At 32.9% G+C, this 15,676-nt stretch overlaps 1 protein-coding gene across 6 annotated transcripts in view; it reads right to left on the bottom strand.

Annotated features, from left to right (window-relative positions):
- The window catches only part of NAALADL2 (N-acetylated alpha-linked acidic dipeptidase like 2), a 1,088,713-nt gene that overhangs the window by 389,617 nt on the left and 683,420 nt on the right, over positions 1–15,676 (bottom strand). For all 6 annotated transcript variants that reach the window (XM_039865076.1, XM_039865077.1, XM_039865078.1 and 3 more), the window contains one exon: positions 8,938–9,088. In XM_039865076.1, the coding sequence (XP_039721010.1) occupies positions 8,938–9,088 (151 nt within the window). The remainder of the gene's footprint in view (positions 1–8,937; positions 9,089–15,676) is intronic.

Below are 15,676 nucleotides of genomic sequence, written 5' to 3'. Positions count from 1 at the left end.
AAGACTGTTTAAGAGTTTTTCTCAAGTTTGTGTTTCAAAAAAACAGATTTTGAACATGGTTAGCAATGAATTGGAACAGACCATGCTGAGTAAAAGATTACTTGAGATACACTGATTTTCTAGACTGCAAACTACACCAAAAATTCAATTATAAATCTAATTACAACTTTAATTGTTCAACAATGAACCACATTATTTTTTGTTGCTGGGTGTTTTGTTTCCTGCTGACTCATAGGCAAGTGCACCTGCATGTGTTAACTTTGCCATCATTATGTGACCTAACAGCCCTGCCCCTTCCTACTTTCTGTATCAATACTTTTTCCATCATATATTAAGCTAAAATATGTACAAAAGCTGAAAAACCATACACTTCTATGTAGGGGCATAAAACTAGGGAAATGGAAAGGGGTGGGTGCTGTGGGTCAGCAATCCTACAATACGTTTGAATAGTCCTTCCAGATGCTCCTCTAAAAATGAACTCTATGGTCAAATAAATTTGGGAAATTTTCCAAACTACAGTACTTATGAATTTTTGAAAAACAGATCACAATAATAATAGGTTTAAATGTTCTGTAATAAAAAAATCTGTTTAGCTTAGTTTAACGCTCCATCTCCTTAACAAATTTACTGAATATACTTTTGTGTTATCAAGTCAAAAACCTGAGAAATTCATCAGAAGGTTAGAGAGAAAAGAAAAGAGGCTTTCTGGAGTTCCTGTGCCCAGTAGAAAACCATCAGGGCATTCAATAATAACATGAGATGTATGCATGTAAGTCACAATCTTTGTGAATATATAGATGATACCACTTTATGCTAGTCAAGTGTCAAGGAAAGAAAGTTTATTATCTGACATTTCTACTAGACAGAGCTAATTTTACATGCAAATAATAATAATAATAATAACAATAATAGTAGTAGTAGTAGTAGTAGTAATAATACTAAAAACAAAGCCTGGCTTTTGGCTTATTACAAATCAATCTATATTTATATTTCTCAAAAGTCTAACACTGAGATGGTTATCTATCGAAAAACATAATATTCCAAAGATTTAATTTGTCAATTCTCACTGAAAAATTTAGGAGTGAGTGGCTGTTGATAGGCAAAACAAAAGTAGAACACATTTTTTTTTTTTTTGTCCAGGGCTGCATCTCTCAAATGCAATTGTATGAGACTAAAATTTACAATGCCAGCAGCTTGAAGCAAATGCAATAACACTTTAAAGTAGCACTACAAGATTTATTTTTACATACTTAAAATTCAAAAACTCTTCAGAGAATACTGGAAATGGAAAATGTTTACTTTAGGAGCACTCAACTATGTTTTGGTTCAACACTAAACTATAAAAGAATTCATGAAGCATACCCAACATGTGGTTCTTAGAGCTGCTTTGTAGATAGATTTTAAATAATTCAAGTGGTAAAAAAGACAAACAATCTTTAATCCTCCACGATTATGTATAGAAGAGTCTCAGGGATGATCTAAAACAGTAGATAACCACTAAATTTTGTATAAAATTACATTGTTTTAGGCATTTACTTTGTAGCACTCATCCAATGTAGAACTCTCCTTAATGATGGAAATACATCCCAATGGCCACATGTGGCTATTGAACACTTAAACTGTGCCTAGTGTAACTGAATTTTTATATTTATTTAATTTTAATTAATTTTATTTAAAATTAAATAGCCACCTAGGGTCAGTGGCTACCATATTTGATAGTGCAGATCTAGCCCTTCTAACTTACAACCGAGAATGAAGTTAAAGCCGGATTTCTGTGGTAAATATAGTGATGTCCTGTCCAGATATTCCATTCTCTCAAAGGAGAACTGAAAAATGGGTAGTTCTATATCTTGATTATTTAGCTTGCCCCTAGGACAGCAAACCGAGACTTAATTGCAGTTTCAGCCCCACCCAGGAATGCGACCTTAAACCAATCAGTCTGGATTTTCTGATCAACACTAGTGAGGTAATCTGCCTAACAAGAACACTGCCTCCCTTCCCCCAAAGAAAGGTGACCTTGGCTGAAAGAAACCATTCTTCTCTCTTGTTAATAACTTTCTTGTTCTGCCTATAAAAACCTTCCATCTTGGACTTCTCAGAGCACTTCTCTATTTACTAGATGGGATACTGCCAAATTTGTGAATCATTCAATAAAGTCAATTAGATCTTTGAATTTACCTGGTAGAAATTTTGTTCATTAACATTTTATTCATTGTAATGGAAATGTATCTATGAATCATTCTTTTTTTAAGCAGTAGATTTTATCTTCCTCTTAGAATCACTATAGACTCCAGTGGGAACTTTGATTCTTAAACACATTGTCTCTATTGATAGAGTATGTATTTAATTTAAAATAGAGACTTCTTAGTACAATAATAAGAATATTCTGACTGACTAATATACTATATGACACAAAAAGAATCCTTCAAATATGTTCTCTAAAAGAATATAATCTTAGACATTTCAACAATCAAATGGAAATTTCCCTGTTTAGGACCAAGAAAACTTATGTAGCCAAAATTATTTTTCAAAACAAAAGTTTGGTTTTTGAAAGGAACACTATGAGTTTAAATAATCTCTCTTCAATATGTTGTGAATTAAACTTTTTGAAAAAATTCAAACAGCTTAACCACGAGCAATTCTTTAAATGATTCAAAGAATCAAATTGAACAACATTTTACATAAATCGAAGCCTCAAGACCACACAAGAACCACCAGTTGCAGTAAAATAATAAAAATACTGGTACTTTATTTTTCCCCAACCAATTGACAAGGCATTTCATGCTCCAAATATCGAACATGTGCTTTTGCAAACATGGCATATATTTATATTTTCTGCCATTCTAGTCAAGGAATAGTTTAACATTGTTTCAGTTGATTTAGTGCCAACTCAAGTCAGTCTTCCGACATTTGTTCAGGTAACTGGACCAAAAACACCTGGTGAAGACTTTTCACAAATTACAATGATATTCTTTATTCTTTAAATGGTTTTGGTTGGCAGAGGTGATGTTGAACAGACAGTACGTAAACAACACACAGATCCACTGAATTGGAACACTAGGAATATTAAATAAACTGTGTCATTTCATACACTTCACTAGAGTAAAACCACTGAAATGAATGACTTTCTTCTCTAGAATTTAAAGCAAAGAAAAAGGAAAAACAAAAAACAACAAAAAAAAAACAAACAGAGTTATAACAAATGGAAAGAGGTACATAAACACAAAGCTTTAAATTAGAGGGATTTCAGGAGATAGTATATAAGAAGAATTAAGTCTAAGTCAAGATAAAAGAAATGTTTTAGGTTTCAATTAACTAGTAGTCCATAAATTAGCCAGGCAGTTATCTGGAGATGGTATTAAAATTAAAATCAGCTCTGGTTTCAGAAGATAAATTATTTAAGGAAGTATATGGAAAGAATTTCTAACTCCTATTACTATTTCTAGTCTTTCAGATGTCAGACAATCTTAATGCTTAGAAATTGGGAGACTTTTCCATTTTTCAGCATAGACCAAATGTAATACTTCTTAAAGATATCCATTTCTCACTTCCCTATTCTTATGCTCACCCCATAGCTTTCTGATTACCTCTTTGTTTTGAACCTTAGCTTATGTAGCTGGTTAATAGTTTTATGCTAAGCACATTTTGATTATAACTGATCACCAGTGTTGTAATTATGACCAGTTACTATAAATGTCAGTTCTTATGCCTCATTTACCTGAGTTTCTAGCTAGCATTATGCTAAGCTTAAATTGTGCTATGTCTCAGAATTTTAAAATTATTTGATTCTAATATAGAACAAGGTAAATTTCCCCAAGTCGGGGTGGGGAGCTCAAGCCCTGCACTAAGAGAGTTCTTTTTTTTTTTTTTTTTTTAATGCTTACAGAACCCTGTCTTCCTAGGTGGTCTCCCATCCAAGTACTAACCGGGCCTGATCCTGCTTAGCTTCTGATATCAGATGATATTGGGCGTGTTCAGGATGGCATGGCCTAGACTGAGAGAGTTCTTGATTGAGCACAGGAAAGAATTCAAGTATACACACACCAGAGTTAGAGTCAAAAGGAAAGTTTATTAGACAAAAGATAATACTCCATAGACAAAGCAAGGTCTCCTTTTAGAGACAGAGTGAGACAGCCTGAGAGAGACTCACAGGGACAGAGAGAGAGATAAGAGAGAGAAAATGAGAGGGACAGAGAAAAAGACAGGGAGAGGGACCCTGAGGGTTCAGGGAATTCAGTTTGTATATCATTCTTAGTTTCTATAAATTACGGTTTAAAGACTGTTTACTCATTTTCATCTGATGATGCAGGTATGCAGTGTGAAGTAAACATATGCAGTGTGAAAGGCCTGCTAGCAATTCCCAGTCTTTGATCCATAGGTTCTATGGTTTTAGCTAAGGAATGAATGATTGTGCTTATTTTGTATAGGGCATGACTTAAAGACTCTATTTTCCTATACTGTTTTCCTGTTTTCCCTTCAAAGTATGGGTAAATGGTTTGTTAGTAATCCCAGAAAATATCTTCCTTTGTTCTGTGGATTTCCTTGTGGACTGGCTTTAGGGCTGATCAGCACATTGCAGTCTCTAAATATAGCTTGATTTAATGTTTAGTTCTCTTGCCTCCTTTCTACATTAATTCCAGGAAATAAAATTTGCTTGGGTCATAATTTGATGCAGTTGAAACTTGTAGCAAGTTGGCAAGAGCACTTATAAAGTTTTTGATATTTTATACATTTAATCTTTGAAATATTTGATAAATTATCAAAGGAATTGAGAATAGATTAGACTTTCGATATCCTAATATTTTAATCGAAATTTTAAATTTGGATTTCTGCAGTTTTGAGTGGTAGAAAAGATGTGAGAAAGTTGACAGAAGCATTTTAGGAGAAAAAACATGAATTTTGTAAACAAACCTGTCAGGGTTGAGTGTTTATATATACTTTTTAAAAAATGAATTTTAATTGGGTTAATTTAAATCAAGGTATAGCCCGGGACCAGAATCATCAGACAAGCTGTCATATTAACAGAATAAATTATTAATTCAGCAAATATTTACTGAGAGCCCACTGAGCCCCCAAATCGGGTTGAGGATCCAGAACACATATGTTTCTCAGTCCTGATTGACATGGAGGCAGTAAAATAAAGGCACCAATACAAGATGCTGAAAGAATAGTAACATGAGGTCACAAAGTTTAGGTCAGTAGCCCCAGTGGTCAAATTCAGCTGTGGCAGACAAAGAATAAATTTATGAAATTCAGTGTTTCTCAAAATCAGTTGTATCAGATTCCACTGGAGAGTCTGCTATAACTCAAAATCTTGTCCCCCTTCCCTCAGAGTCTCTATTACATCTGAGGTGGAGCTCAAGATTTTGCATTTAACATTCTATGAGATAAAGATGTATGTGTGTGTGTGTATGTGTGTACAATCTTTTTATTGTGGAAAAATGTCTTAGAGAAGATAATTAGTAAGCCTAATGAAACTAAATATTTTTGTTAAAAGAATATGACATTCTTTTCTGTGTAATAGAAGCAAAAGTTATTTAAAAACTTTTACCCTTTGCTCTGATTCTATAATAATCAAGAATTGTTTGAATATGCAATGAGGTTTACTGAGCAGAACTACCTTACAGAAATTTCCTGTGTCTTGTTTGGATAATCTATTTGGATCATGTATTGTGGAAGAGTGCATTGGCATTCTTGTTTTAAAAAACACCTACTTGAATCAATATACAAATCGTGCTGTACTTCTCAGCAATAAAAGGGAATGAACTACTGATACATGCAATCGTGAATCAACATTGCGGGCATTATTCTGATTACGAGAACCTGCACAGAATGATATATATTACACGTTTCTATTTTTTGACATTCTAAATGTTTGTATTATGAAAAAAGCAACACTGGTGGTTAGCTGATGATGGGGAATGACTCTGAAAGGACTCAGACTTTCAAGGTGATGGAAGTGTTTTATAGCTAAATAGGCACGGAGATTACACAGGTGTATCCTTTTGTCAGTTAAGATGTGTGCATTTCAATATATGTAAATTTTATCTGAAAAAATAGCTAGTGGTGCTGTGGGGTGTAAGGGGTGTACAGACAAAACATCTGGTAGAATGTAGAAAGCTGATGAAGCTGAATAAGGCATATAGAGTTTATTATACTATTCTGTTTACTTTAAATATATTGAACAAACAAAAAGATCTTGTAGTTTTGTCACTCTATACTACTTCTTTAGAACTTAATTATCCTTAGATTAGTTAATAAGAGTTCTTAAAACTGGAAAAAGAAGTATGTTTATATTAACTCCTCTAATAATTATTTACCTGACAGTATTGTAGGGTGTTAAGTCAGATATTATTGTTCATTTTGAACAAATTATTATTTGTAGTTTTTATTTACAATTCACAATTTGACTTCTCCTCTCTTCCCCCCAAAACACTTTCCATTATTTTATAAAATGTGAATAAAACCATAAGACACAGATATTTAAGACAATTTCAGGAAGGAGGGATAAATAAATCAGAAACAGGGGTATAAGTCACTATAGTTATTGTGCTTCTTAGCATCTAGGGTAAAAAGAAAATTACAGTGGGTTTTATTATTTCTTTTTTTGGTGTATTGTATATAGATTCATATGTAGAAAAGAGATCCTCCCCCTTCACTCTAACATTATATTTGTAAAAGAATGTTTCGCGTGAGTCTTCTGTAAGTACGTGAGCAATATACTAGGTAAAATCATTTATTGCACTGATATTTTGTCACTGAATCTAAAAATTCTGACTTATAATTTTGCCCCAAATGGTTAGATGGTCATTTACCTTTGTTTGAGAATGCAGGCAGCAAGTATGACTACCCATACAGTAACAAACAAACAAACAAACAAAAACCTTTCTTTGAAAAGTATTTTAAAAGAATGATAATGGGGAAATATATGATAAGAAAGGATGTTTACCGGGTCTCATAGTAACTCTTCAGAAGATATTCATTAATTTCAAAGAAAAAAGTAGTAACTATATCGTGGAGAAAACTGTCAGACACCACCATAACCACAGGATGAATCTTAACATCATGAAAAAATAAGACATATCTATGATAGGTACATTCTTATACGATGCACAGACAAGGGCACAACTTCTGCAGTATCCCTGCCAAAAATGCATAACCCCAATCTAATCATTAGAAAATATTAGGCAAGCTCAACTGAGGTACATTCTACAAAATAAACTGTCAGTATTCTTCAAAGGGTCAAGGTAATAAAAGAAAGATTGTTCCATATTGGAAAGTATTAACAAAACAAGGCAACTAAATGCAGTATAGAATTCCGAATTGGATGTTAGAGCAGAAGAAAAAAAAAGTAGTGATAGAATTGGGGATATTTGAATGTAGTCAATAATTAGTTAATAACATTGTATCAATGTTAACTGTATGGCTTTGATAACTATGCTATACTACGTAAATAGTAACAAAAGATGCTGGCATAAATATATACAGATTCTCCATTTACTATATTTGTAACTTTTTTGAAAGCAGAAATTATTTAAAAGAAAAAAGTATTCTGAGATTTGCTCAAGACTAGCCAACATTTACCAGATATGACTGAATTCTTCGCCTGTGAAATGACCTGAGTCAGAAAGTGTTAAGAATAAATGTTGCCAACTAGGCAGCTTACCAATTTAAGCAGAGTATAAAGTATCTGCTTTTTGGCAGCACTGCATCCCATTGATTTGCCACAGAGTTAGCTTCCACATGCAATCTCTTGAAGCTGAGGCATTACAACCCAAGGAAGTAAATAGAATATTTACAAATAAGAGAGCTGGACTAATATTTTCAGTGATGTTTGGAAATTTTACATGAATACCTCTTAATTTTAATTTCAAAATTGTAATAATGAGACAGCAGACTGTACAAACTACAGATAAGTGAGGTCTCAAATAAAATTGTTACATGAATTACTAATGGAGAATTTTAGAAAACAAAGCAGTATTCAGTAGAACCCTGTAAAATAATAAATTATAATTCATATTTGACTCAATTTACTTCTTTCTTACAGAAATTTATTGATCGATTGGTAAAATCCAGAACAGCTGGACTTAAGACAATTAGTAAAGTCTTTTGTGATATTTTGTTGGAAACAAGGGAAATCTTGGCAGAACACATGAATAATTACATAAATTTTACGTTAGTTTAATTACTGACTGAAGTGTCACAGTTAATGGGTTAGTATCACTCTGGAAGAAAGTCCAAAGAGCTTTTTCTTCCGCTAGGTCTATATAAATGTATACTTGTCACTGACGTATTGGACAGAAATTCAATGATGCAGTGAGCACCTGCCAAAATCATGGTTGTCTTCTTTTGGCCACATGACCCCCACTATCGTGAACACAACTTACTGGGAAAGAGAAGACTGTTTGTTGCAAAGGCTATTCTGTGTTCCCAGCGACTGGCCAAACCAATGAGGTCACTTCTCCTATGGAGCCAGACAATTCGATCATATTAACTCCATCTTTTTCAAGCATCATTTTCTACTACTTTAGTCACCTAACTTGACTACAAGTACCTCCAGACTCTGGACTTAAAGTTATTACAGCTGCCCCAAAGCAGCAGACCTTTCATGTTTCTAGGTATCTGTACATACCTACACGGAGTGCCTGTCACACATGGTGTTAATTTATGTTATCATTCAATTACTAATAATATGTAAAATTTGTTTTACCTTTGTTCCTGACACTGATATTTATTGAGACAAAAATAAAACTATTATAGACTTTTTAAAAAGTTTTATTCCAACAAATAATTATTCTAAAGTTTGAAGAGATAAAAAAAATTCACTTTTTAAAATTTCTTGACTTTACTACCCCACGATTAATTTAGGTATCATGTACTTTTAAATTGCAACCTTGTAATGTTTACAAGAATAATAAAGATTAACAATGAACTTACCTACACTTGGATAACCAGGTGTAGAAGGGTCTCCTCCTGGATTCAGTGACACCATGAAAGTATCATAGCTAAGATTTGCAGTCTTTGGTAAATCACAAGGATCAATATATAGAAGAACACCTCCAAATCCAGCCTTTTCCAATAAGGAAAGCTAAAAGAGGAAAACAAACTATTAAACATATTATCATATGCATTAAAACTTCATATACTGCCATTTCATGAATGTGACTAAGATAACTCAGTTTTCTGGGTTTTTTTTTTTGTTTTTTTGTTTTTTAAATAAGCAGACATTTCAGATTTCCCAGTTATCAAGCCAAACCAGAGAGTTATTCTTCCAGCTTCTCTCCTTTTTTCTCTATCTCAACAATATTTAAGCAGCATTCCTATAATGTCCACATTTGGTTTCAGTTGTCTGAACCTGGAATTTTTTCCTCTCTCTTTTTTAATTGGCGAAGTGGATCTGGAGTTTCTAGTTTTGTGAGATTAACAGAGATCTACCAAAGACAACTTTCTCGGGTAAAAGGAGAGTTGTTCTAACCTTTATATGAAGTCCTTCCCCAGAGCAGAAGTCACCCACAGTATTCTAATTTATTTCATCTAGGGCTTAATCTGTCATACCAGTTGTTAAAATGTTGAAATACTTTTACACTATTTGGCCAAAAGCCACTGTCCTGAACCTCGTGAGAGCCCCCACTATACTAGTTACTCTGGGCTCTGTCCTGGATCCCCCCCTGGACCTCCCTTATATAACTGAGGGATACATACACATAACAGATAAGGAGCATCTCTCTGAATGGTTAGTTCCCATTCTGTCTCTGTTTTTAAACATTTCAAAAATATCTCCTGATTCCTTTGTTTGAGAAGTATTTAATACAAAGATTCCTCTTTTCTTTAGTAAATACACACCAGACAAGTATGATTTGGCAGATGAACTCGACATCACCTCATGTTCTCTTTGTTCTAACTTGTTAAATTAATTTTGGGGAGGATAAAAAGCTTATTCTTCTTAGTGTGAATTAACTAATGTGCGAAAATATAACACATCGCTAATTCTATTTGTTTTCCATGAGAAAGTATAGTTAGAAGACATTATGGAATAATAGAGACTATGACTAAGGGATATATTTCATAGAGGCAGTTGCAGCTCTTTCTGTGACTCTAACACCTATATTTCATTTCCCAGTAGCTGCTTATGTTGTTTATTGAATTTAACAGTGGACTAAACAAGGCAGCCGCTTATATCCCTGGCTGGTCCACTCCACAAATGCAGGTATCAAGCTAATCATCTCTATCGTTGGTACCATGTACTTAGCAGGCATATGGTAGCATTCAACAGTATTAATACATGAAAGAATGAATGAGAAAGATTCTGGTTTAGTACAGAAACTACTAGTTAAAAGAGATTATTGAGAAAATACGATGCACTTCTATTAGAAAGAATAAAATGATTGCATATACAACATGATTTTAACTACATAAAGAAAATAATATATAGAAAAATAAAAATATACTTGATGTAAGTATGTTACATTATGGAATTTTTTTCAACTTCTTTAAAAATGCCTTGTACTTTCCAATTTTGGGCATAACAAACAAGTATGGATTATTTTTATAATAATAAAAAAAAGACTGAACACTGAAAATCTAAGCAAAGTATAATTGACTCAATTGTGCTTTCTATAACAAAGCACTCTGATCAGACTTCTGTCATTTTTCCCCATCAGTATTTACAGAAGACAGGGAAAGAATTTAGTGAGAGAGGAAGAATGAGAGAAAAAAAAACAAAGACTATGTGAATAAGATGGCCAGATTTAAAACTGACTCTCCAAGAGCTCACACTGAAGTCCTTAGGGAAGTTGTCTGATGTTTAAACACTCTTTAAAAGAATGATCAATGGAATGAGTCTGGATGTTCTGTTCATTATAAGAAAACATATCAACAAAAACAAAAACTTCTCTAGAGAACAATTATTTAAATATAAAAATCTACTTTTTTTATTACTGAAGTAGTTCATGATAAAGAAAAAGATACAGGCCAAAAAAAAAAAAAAAAGCCCACCTTATTATCCTATTTATCAAGAGATAGCAAATGTTAACCTGTTAGAGTTTCTGGACTCTCTTATTCGAACTTATACACATACATACTTACACAGACCATATACCAAAAATATTATTTTGCAATTTTTTTCATTTAAAAGTACATACTAAACATCTGTCCATGTTGATATGCACACTTTTATATAATTTTAATAGCTGTATACTATACACATATGTGAATTATATAAATAACACTATATAGAAAAGCCATCAAATGTTATTTAGCCAATTCTTGATTGCTGGTAATACAAATTGTTTTATTTTTATTATATTGAAGGAAATTTCCTTATAGCTAATTAATTGTACAAATATCTATTTTCATGAAATATATTTCCACAGATAGAATTTACAGGTTAAAGTATTTTTGTTTTTATGATTTTTGATAAACTATATCAAAAATCCCTCCAGAAAAGTTATTATAACAAGTTATGATAGCTTATCAGTCATATGTGTAAGTACTTCTTTCCCCTCATATCACCAAGATCAAATACCATATTTTGAGAAATATTTGCTAATCTAGCCAAAAATTATTTAACCAAAATTTTTGTTAATTACAAGTTAAATTTATTTTTGCTTGTGATTTTGGCCACTTGAATATATATATACACATATATATACACACACATATATATATACATGTGTATATATATATATATATATGTGTGTGTGTGTGTGTGTGTGTGTGTATATGTGTATACACATGTAGATTAGTAAATATTTCTCAAAATATGGTATTTGAGCTTGGTGATATGAGGGGAAAGAAGTACTTACACAGGAATTGTAAAAATAGTTTTTCCCCAAGCAGGTGATTTACAAATATATATATTTGTAAATTATATATTTGTAAATATATATATATATATATATTTGTAAATATAAATATATATATTTGTAAATCACCTGCTTGGGGAAAAACTATTTTTACAATTCCTGGGTCACTTATCCGTTCATAACTATATACGGAGTGTCACTTTGTGCAGGTAATATGCTGGCATTGGGTTATAGAGATAAGTAGGACGAGGACCCTGCTCTTAGGAAGTTTGGTTTACCAGTGGATGAAGAATTTTCATTGAGCACTAAGCCCAGTTACCAGGCAATGAGTAGTGGCCTGGAGAAGGACTGTGAGGCCAAGTTCAGGTCAGTGGAAAGTAGACAATGGTTCTATATGGGATGTCTGCCATGGACACAAGACAGGGATGTAATGATTCACTTTTTTTTTCTTTTTAATTTGCTAATGTTAGTGGGATAGTTAAAATATCTTCAAAAATCTCTTCTAGAAAGATCATTACGATAGCTAGTATTTATGAAACATAGTGATTTGGATTTAACTTGGTCAAAAATAAAATACTAGAGTTGCATATTTTATTTCTTCTGATTATATTTGGTAATATATTGTGATCTCTTTTATTATCAACATATATTATAGTATTTTTCTATACCTCACAGCCTATAGTGAAGCAATGTGGTTTAATAGTGTACCATCTTTGGCCAGACTTGATTACCTCCCCACAGCCCTGAAGAGATAACCTTATATGTGATTTGGCCCCCTCCTTCTGTCCTCTACTTGCTGTGGTTGAATCTGAGGTGAACATCCCTTCAATGTCCTCAATTCTGGTTTTTGGTGCTATCCCTCACTGGCCACTGTAGAGCTCTTAAATAAGTAGTTTAATTAAGTGACTCAATTTCAGAAATTGTCGAATGCTGGATTTCCAATTAAGTTGGCAATAGAAGAAACTGCCTATATAAAATCAAATAAGTGTTTCTCTGCATTGTTAACATTTCATTATGAATTTGGTGAGATAGGGGTTACCTAAAATGTTCAAAAGATCCACTATTCAATTAAGATTATATTTTTGAAAATGCATTCAAAGGGAAGCCAGTGCAAAAACAATAAAGCCATCTGTCAACTAGGCTGTCTGCTTTGGCTAGCGATGGAATGTCTCTGGATACAGAGGTAGAAATTGTCAGCCCTGCTCAGGACCTCTCATAGCTTGAGACCTAGGATGACAATTATATTGGGTACCTACATCTTGAAAATACAGGGCAAATTAAGGCCAAGATCTCCAGGCATCAAATTTCAATTATCTTTTGCTTCTCTTTCTCTCTCAAATATATGTGTAAAAAAATTTGGGGTTCTGTGTCATGTTTACTATCTTGTAAACTAAGACAACATTTGACATAAGTAGAGCCAGTCAGAAATTGGAATGCAGGCATAAAAATGAGTCGAGCAGATGATGTTGGGCCCAGGTTTGGTAAGGTCATGGAGAGGCTGGCCATGACCACTGGCTAGTGTGGTACAATGACATACAAGGCTATATTGCCTTGGAGGGACACCGTTTCCTAATTCACATAAAGTGTCACATGAGCAAGTGGCTTCTCTGTTCAAAATCAATTCCCTGACATCTGCAAACTAGTGCTTTCAGGCATAAGACAATGAGGCTTACTAAAAACAACTGGTGACAAAAACAGGAACTCAGAGAACACAGAGATGAGAATAGGCAAGAGAGGGAATACCATGTATAGACTCCATGTCCATCTGAGCCCCTTACACTTGGACTGACTGAAGCTTTCCTCCCCTTTGGAGTATTTCTGTCACTTGCAAATAAACCAATCCATAACCAAGACAAGTTAAAAAGCATTAGACTGGGAGATGGTACTGGATTTTAGTACCAGCCTTGACATTTAAATAGCTATGTCACAACTCACATAATCTGCCCAGGCATTGGTATCAACAAGAATGGAACAACATTACCCTTAAGGATGCTTTCTGTTTCAAAAAAAAAAGCATGTAATCTAATGCTATAATTAAAAATGTTATGAAGACTTTTATTGTACTTTTAAATATATTGTCACATATGAGATTTGCTTTTAAACTATTGGACAGCAACACAATTTTCAAAAATAACACAATTTCTGATTAAGAAAGATATTTCATATAGTTTTATGACATGGTTTCTTATAACATATAGTATAAATATTTTAATTTTGTATTAAACTTATTAGGGACAAAATAAGGAAAACTGAAATACTATACATTAAAACTCTACTGAGTAATTGAATCATTTCTTCCTCACTAAGTATAATTGAATAGTACACTATAAAGTGCTAATTTCATCTTTCATAACTATTTCACACTGCTTACACTCTAAAATATGTTGCATACATATGACAATTGCAATAAATCATGCAAGGTTAAATGAATACTATTTTAATACAGGTATCAGCATTTTGCTTATATTAGGAATATTTCTACTCTATTAAGTACTTCAACCAGTATTTTATTTCCAGGAGAAAAGGTAAATATTGTTTAAAGTTACTGAATATGTTTATTCAAAATATCCATCAGTGATAATACTTATAATTACTAATACCTTATAGCTAAGGATTCCTCTTCAAAAAAAAAATCATATTACATTTCCATAAAAATAAGAATCATTAAACCAGTCTCCTACACAATGCCTCCCACCCTCTTTTATTCAACTCAGAACCACTCCGTGCTGAACCAACATGATCTTTGCCCAGGTTTTCATGAGCATTAAAATCTCAGTGAGTCTGAGATACCTGAGATAGCTGCTAGATCGATAACAAAAATTGTCCTTAGTCACCCTGAGACACTTTTCTGTTTCCATACGCCATCAGCCAACTTCCTTTAAGTTAGGTCATGGCTCTATCAACAAAAAAAAAAACATCATATGAAGCTTTTACGGTGGCCCCAGTCCCTAAAGTGAAATTTTATTTGTTATTTGCAGGAATTGAAAGGATTTTGTGGGTAACTTTGGTAGCACTAGATTGTGACCTGCTTGAAGTCAGGAAACCTAGAGCTTCATTTTACATCCTTAATGCCTAATATAGTGCCTGGCACCAAATGGTTTTTTCTGTTATCAAGTTAATGAATAAATTAACTCAATACATAGTGTGTGTGTCAATAAATGACTGAATGAATAAATAAAAATAATGAATATAGGTACAACTGTATTATATGAATGTTGTTTTGTTCTACAGTTTATACCCACTGACTGAAAAACTCATGCAATACATTTTGTCATGGCATAATACATATATATCCATTAGAACGTGAATATAAATATTAAGCCAACTTATTTCTGAAATTAAAAAAACATATTCAACTAAATTTTTTATGTTGTCTCCTTATACTTTTGTAAAAATACGTAATTAAAACAGGCTTATTTTGTTTTGATTTTTGTTTTATTTTGTTTCATGTATTATTTAAGAGCAAAGAGTAGTAGAGACTAGCCCACTGAGATTTAAAGATGTGAATTTGTCTTGTTGACAGGGTCTTGCAGATAAAACATCTTTGCTAACTTCAAGGTATCCAATCCCATGTCTTGTTGTGAATCATATGAATATATTTCTCTTTGTCTATAATATATAAACTCAGGTATTATTAGTTGCCAAATAATCATTTCTGAAAAAAAATGGTACTACAAATTAATGGACAGGATATAGCAGTCTTATTGAGCAAACCTTATAAAACTCAAAGCTCCCTGGGAATTACTCAGAGGTAGTAGTCTGGTACTTAAAAATTGTCCATCATAGGTTTACATTCCCATTGCCTTGGGTGGGCACTGGGTGGCTACATGGTATTCAGATATTCAGGGGAAAAAATCACTAGGAAAAAAAAA

The sequence above is a fragment of the Pteropus medius genome, unplaced genomic scaffold, assembly GCF_902729225.1.
Source record: "Pteropus medius unplaced genomic scaffold, Ma_sr-lr_union100, whole genome shotgun sequence".
Lineage (NCBI taxonomy): Eukaryota > Metazoa > Chordata > Mammalia > Chiroptera > Pteropodidae > Pteropus > Pteropus medius.
Note: the sequence above shows the minus strand (reverse complement) of the source record. Positions and strands in the feature narration are given on the sequence as shown.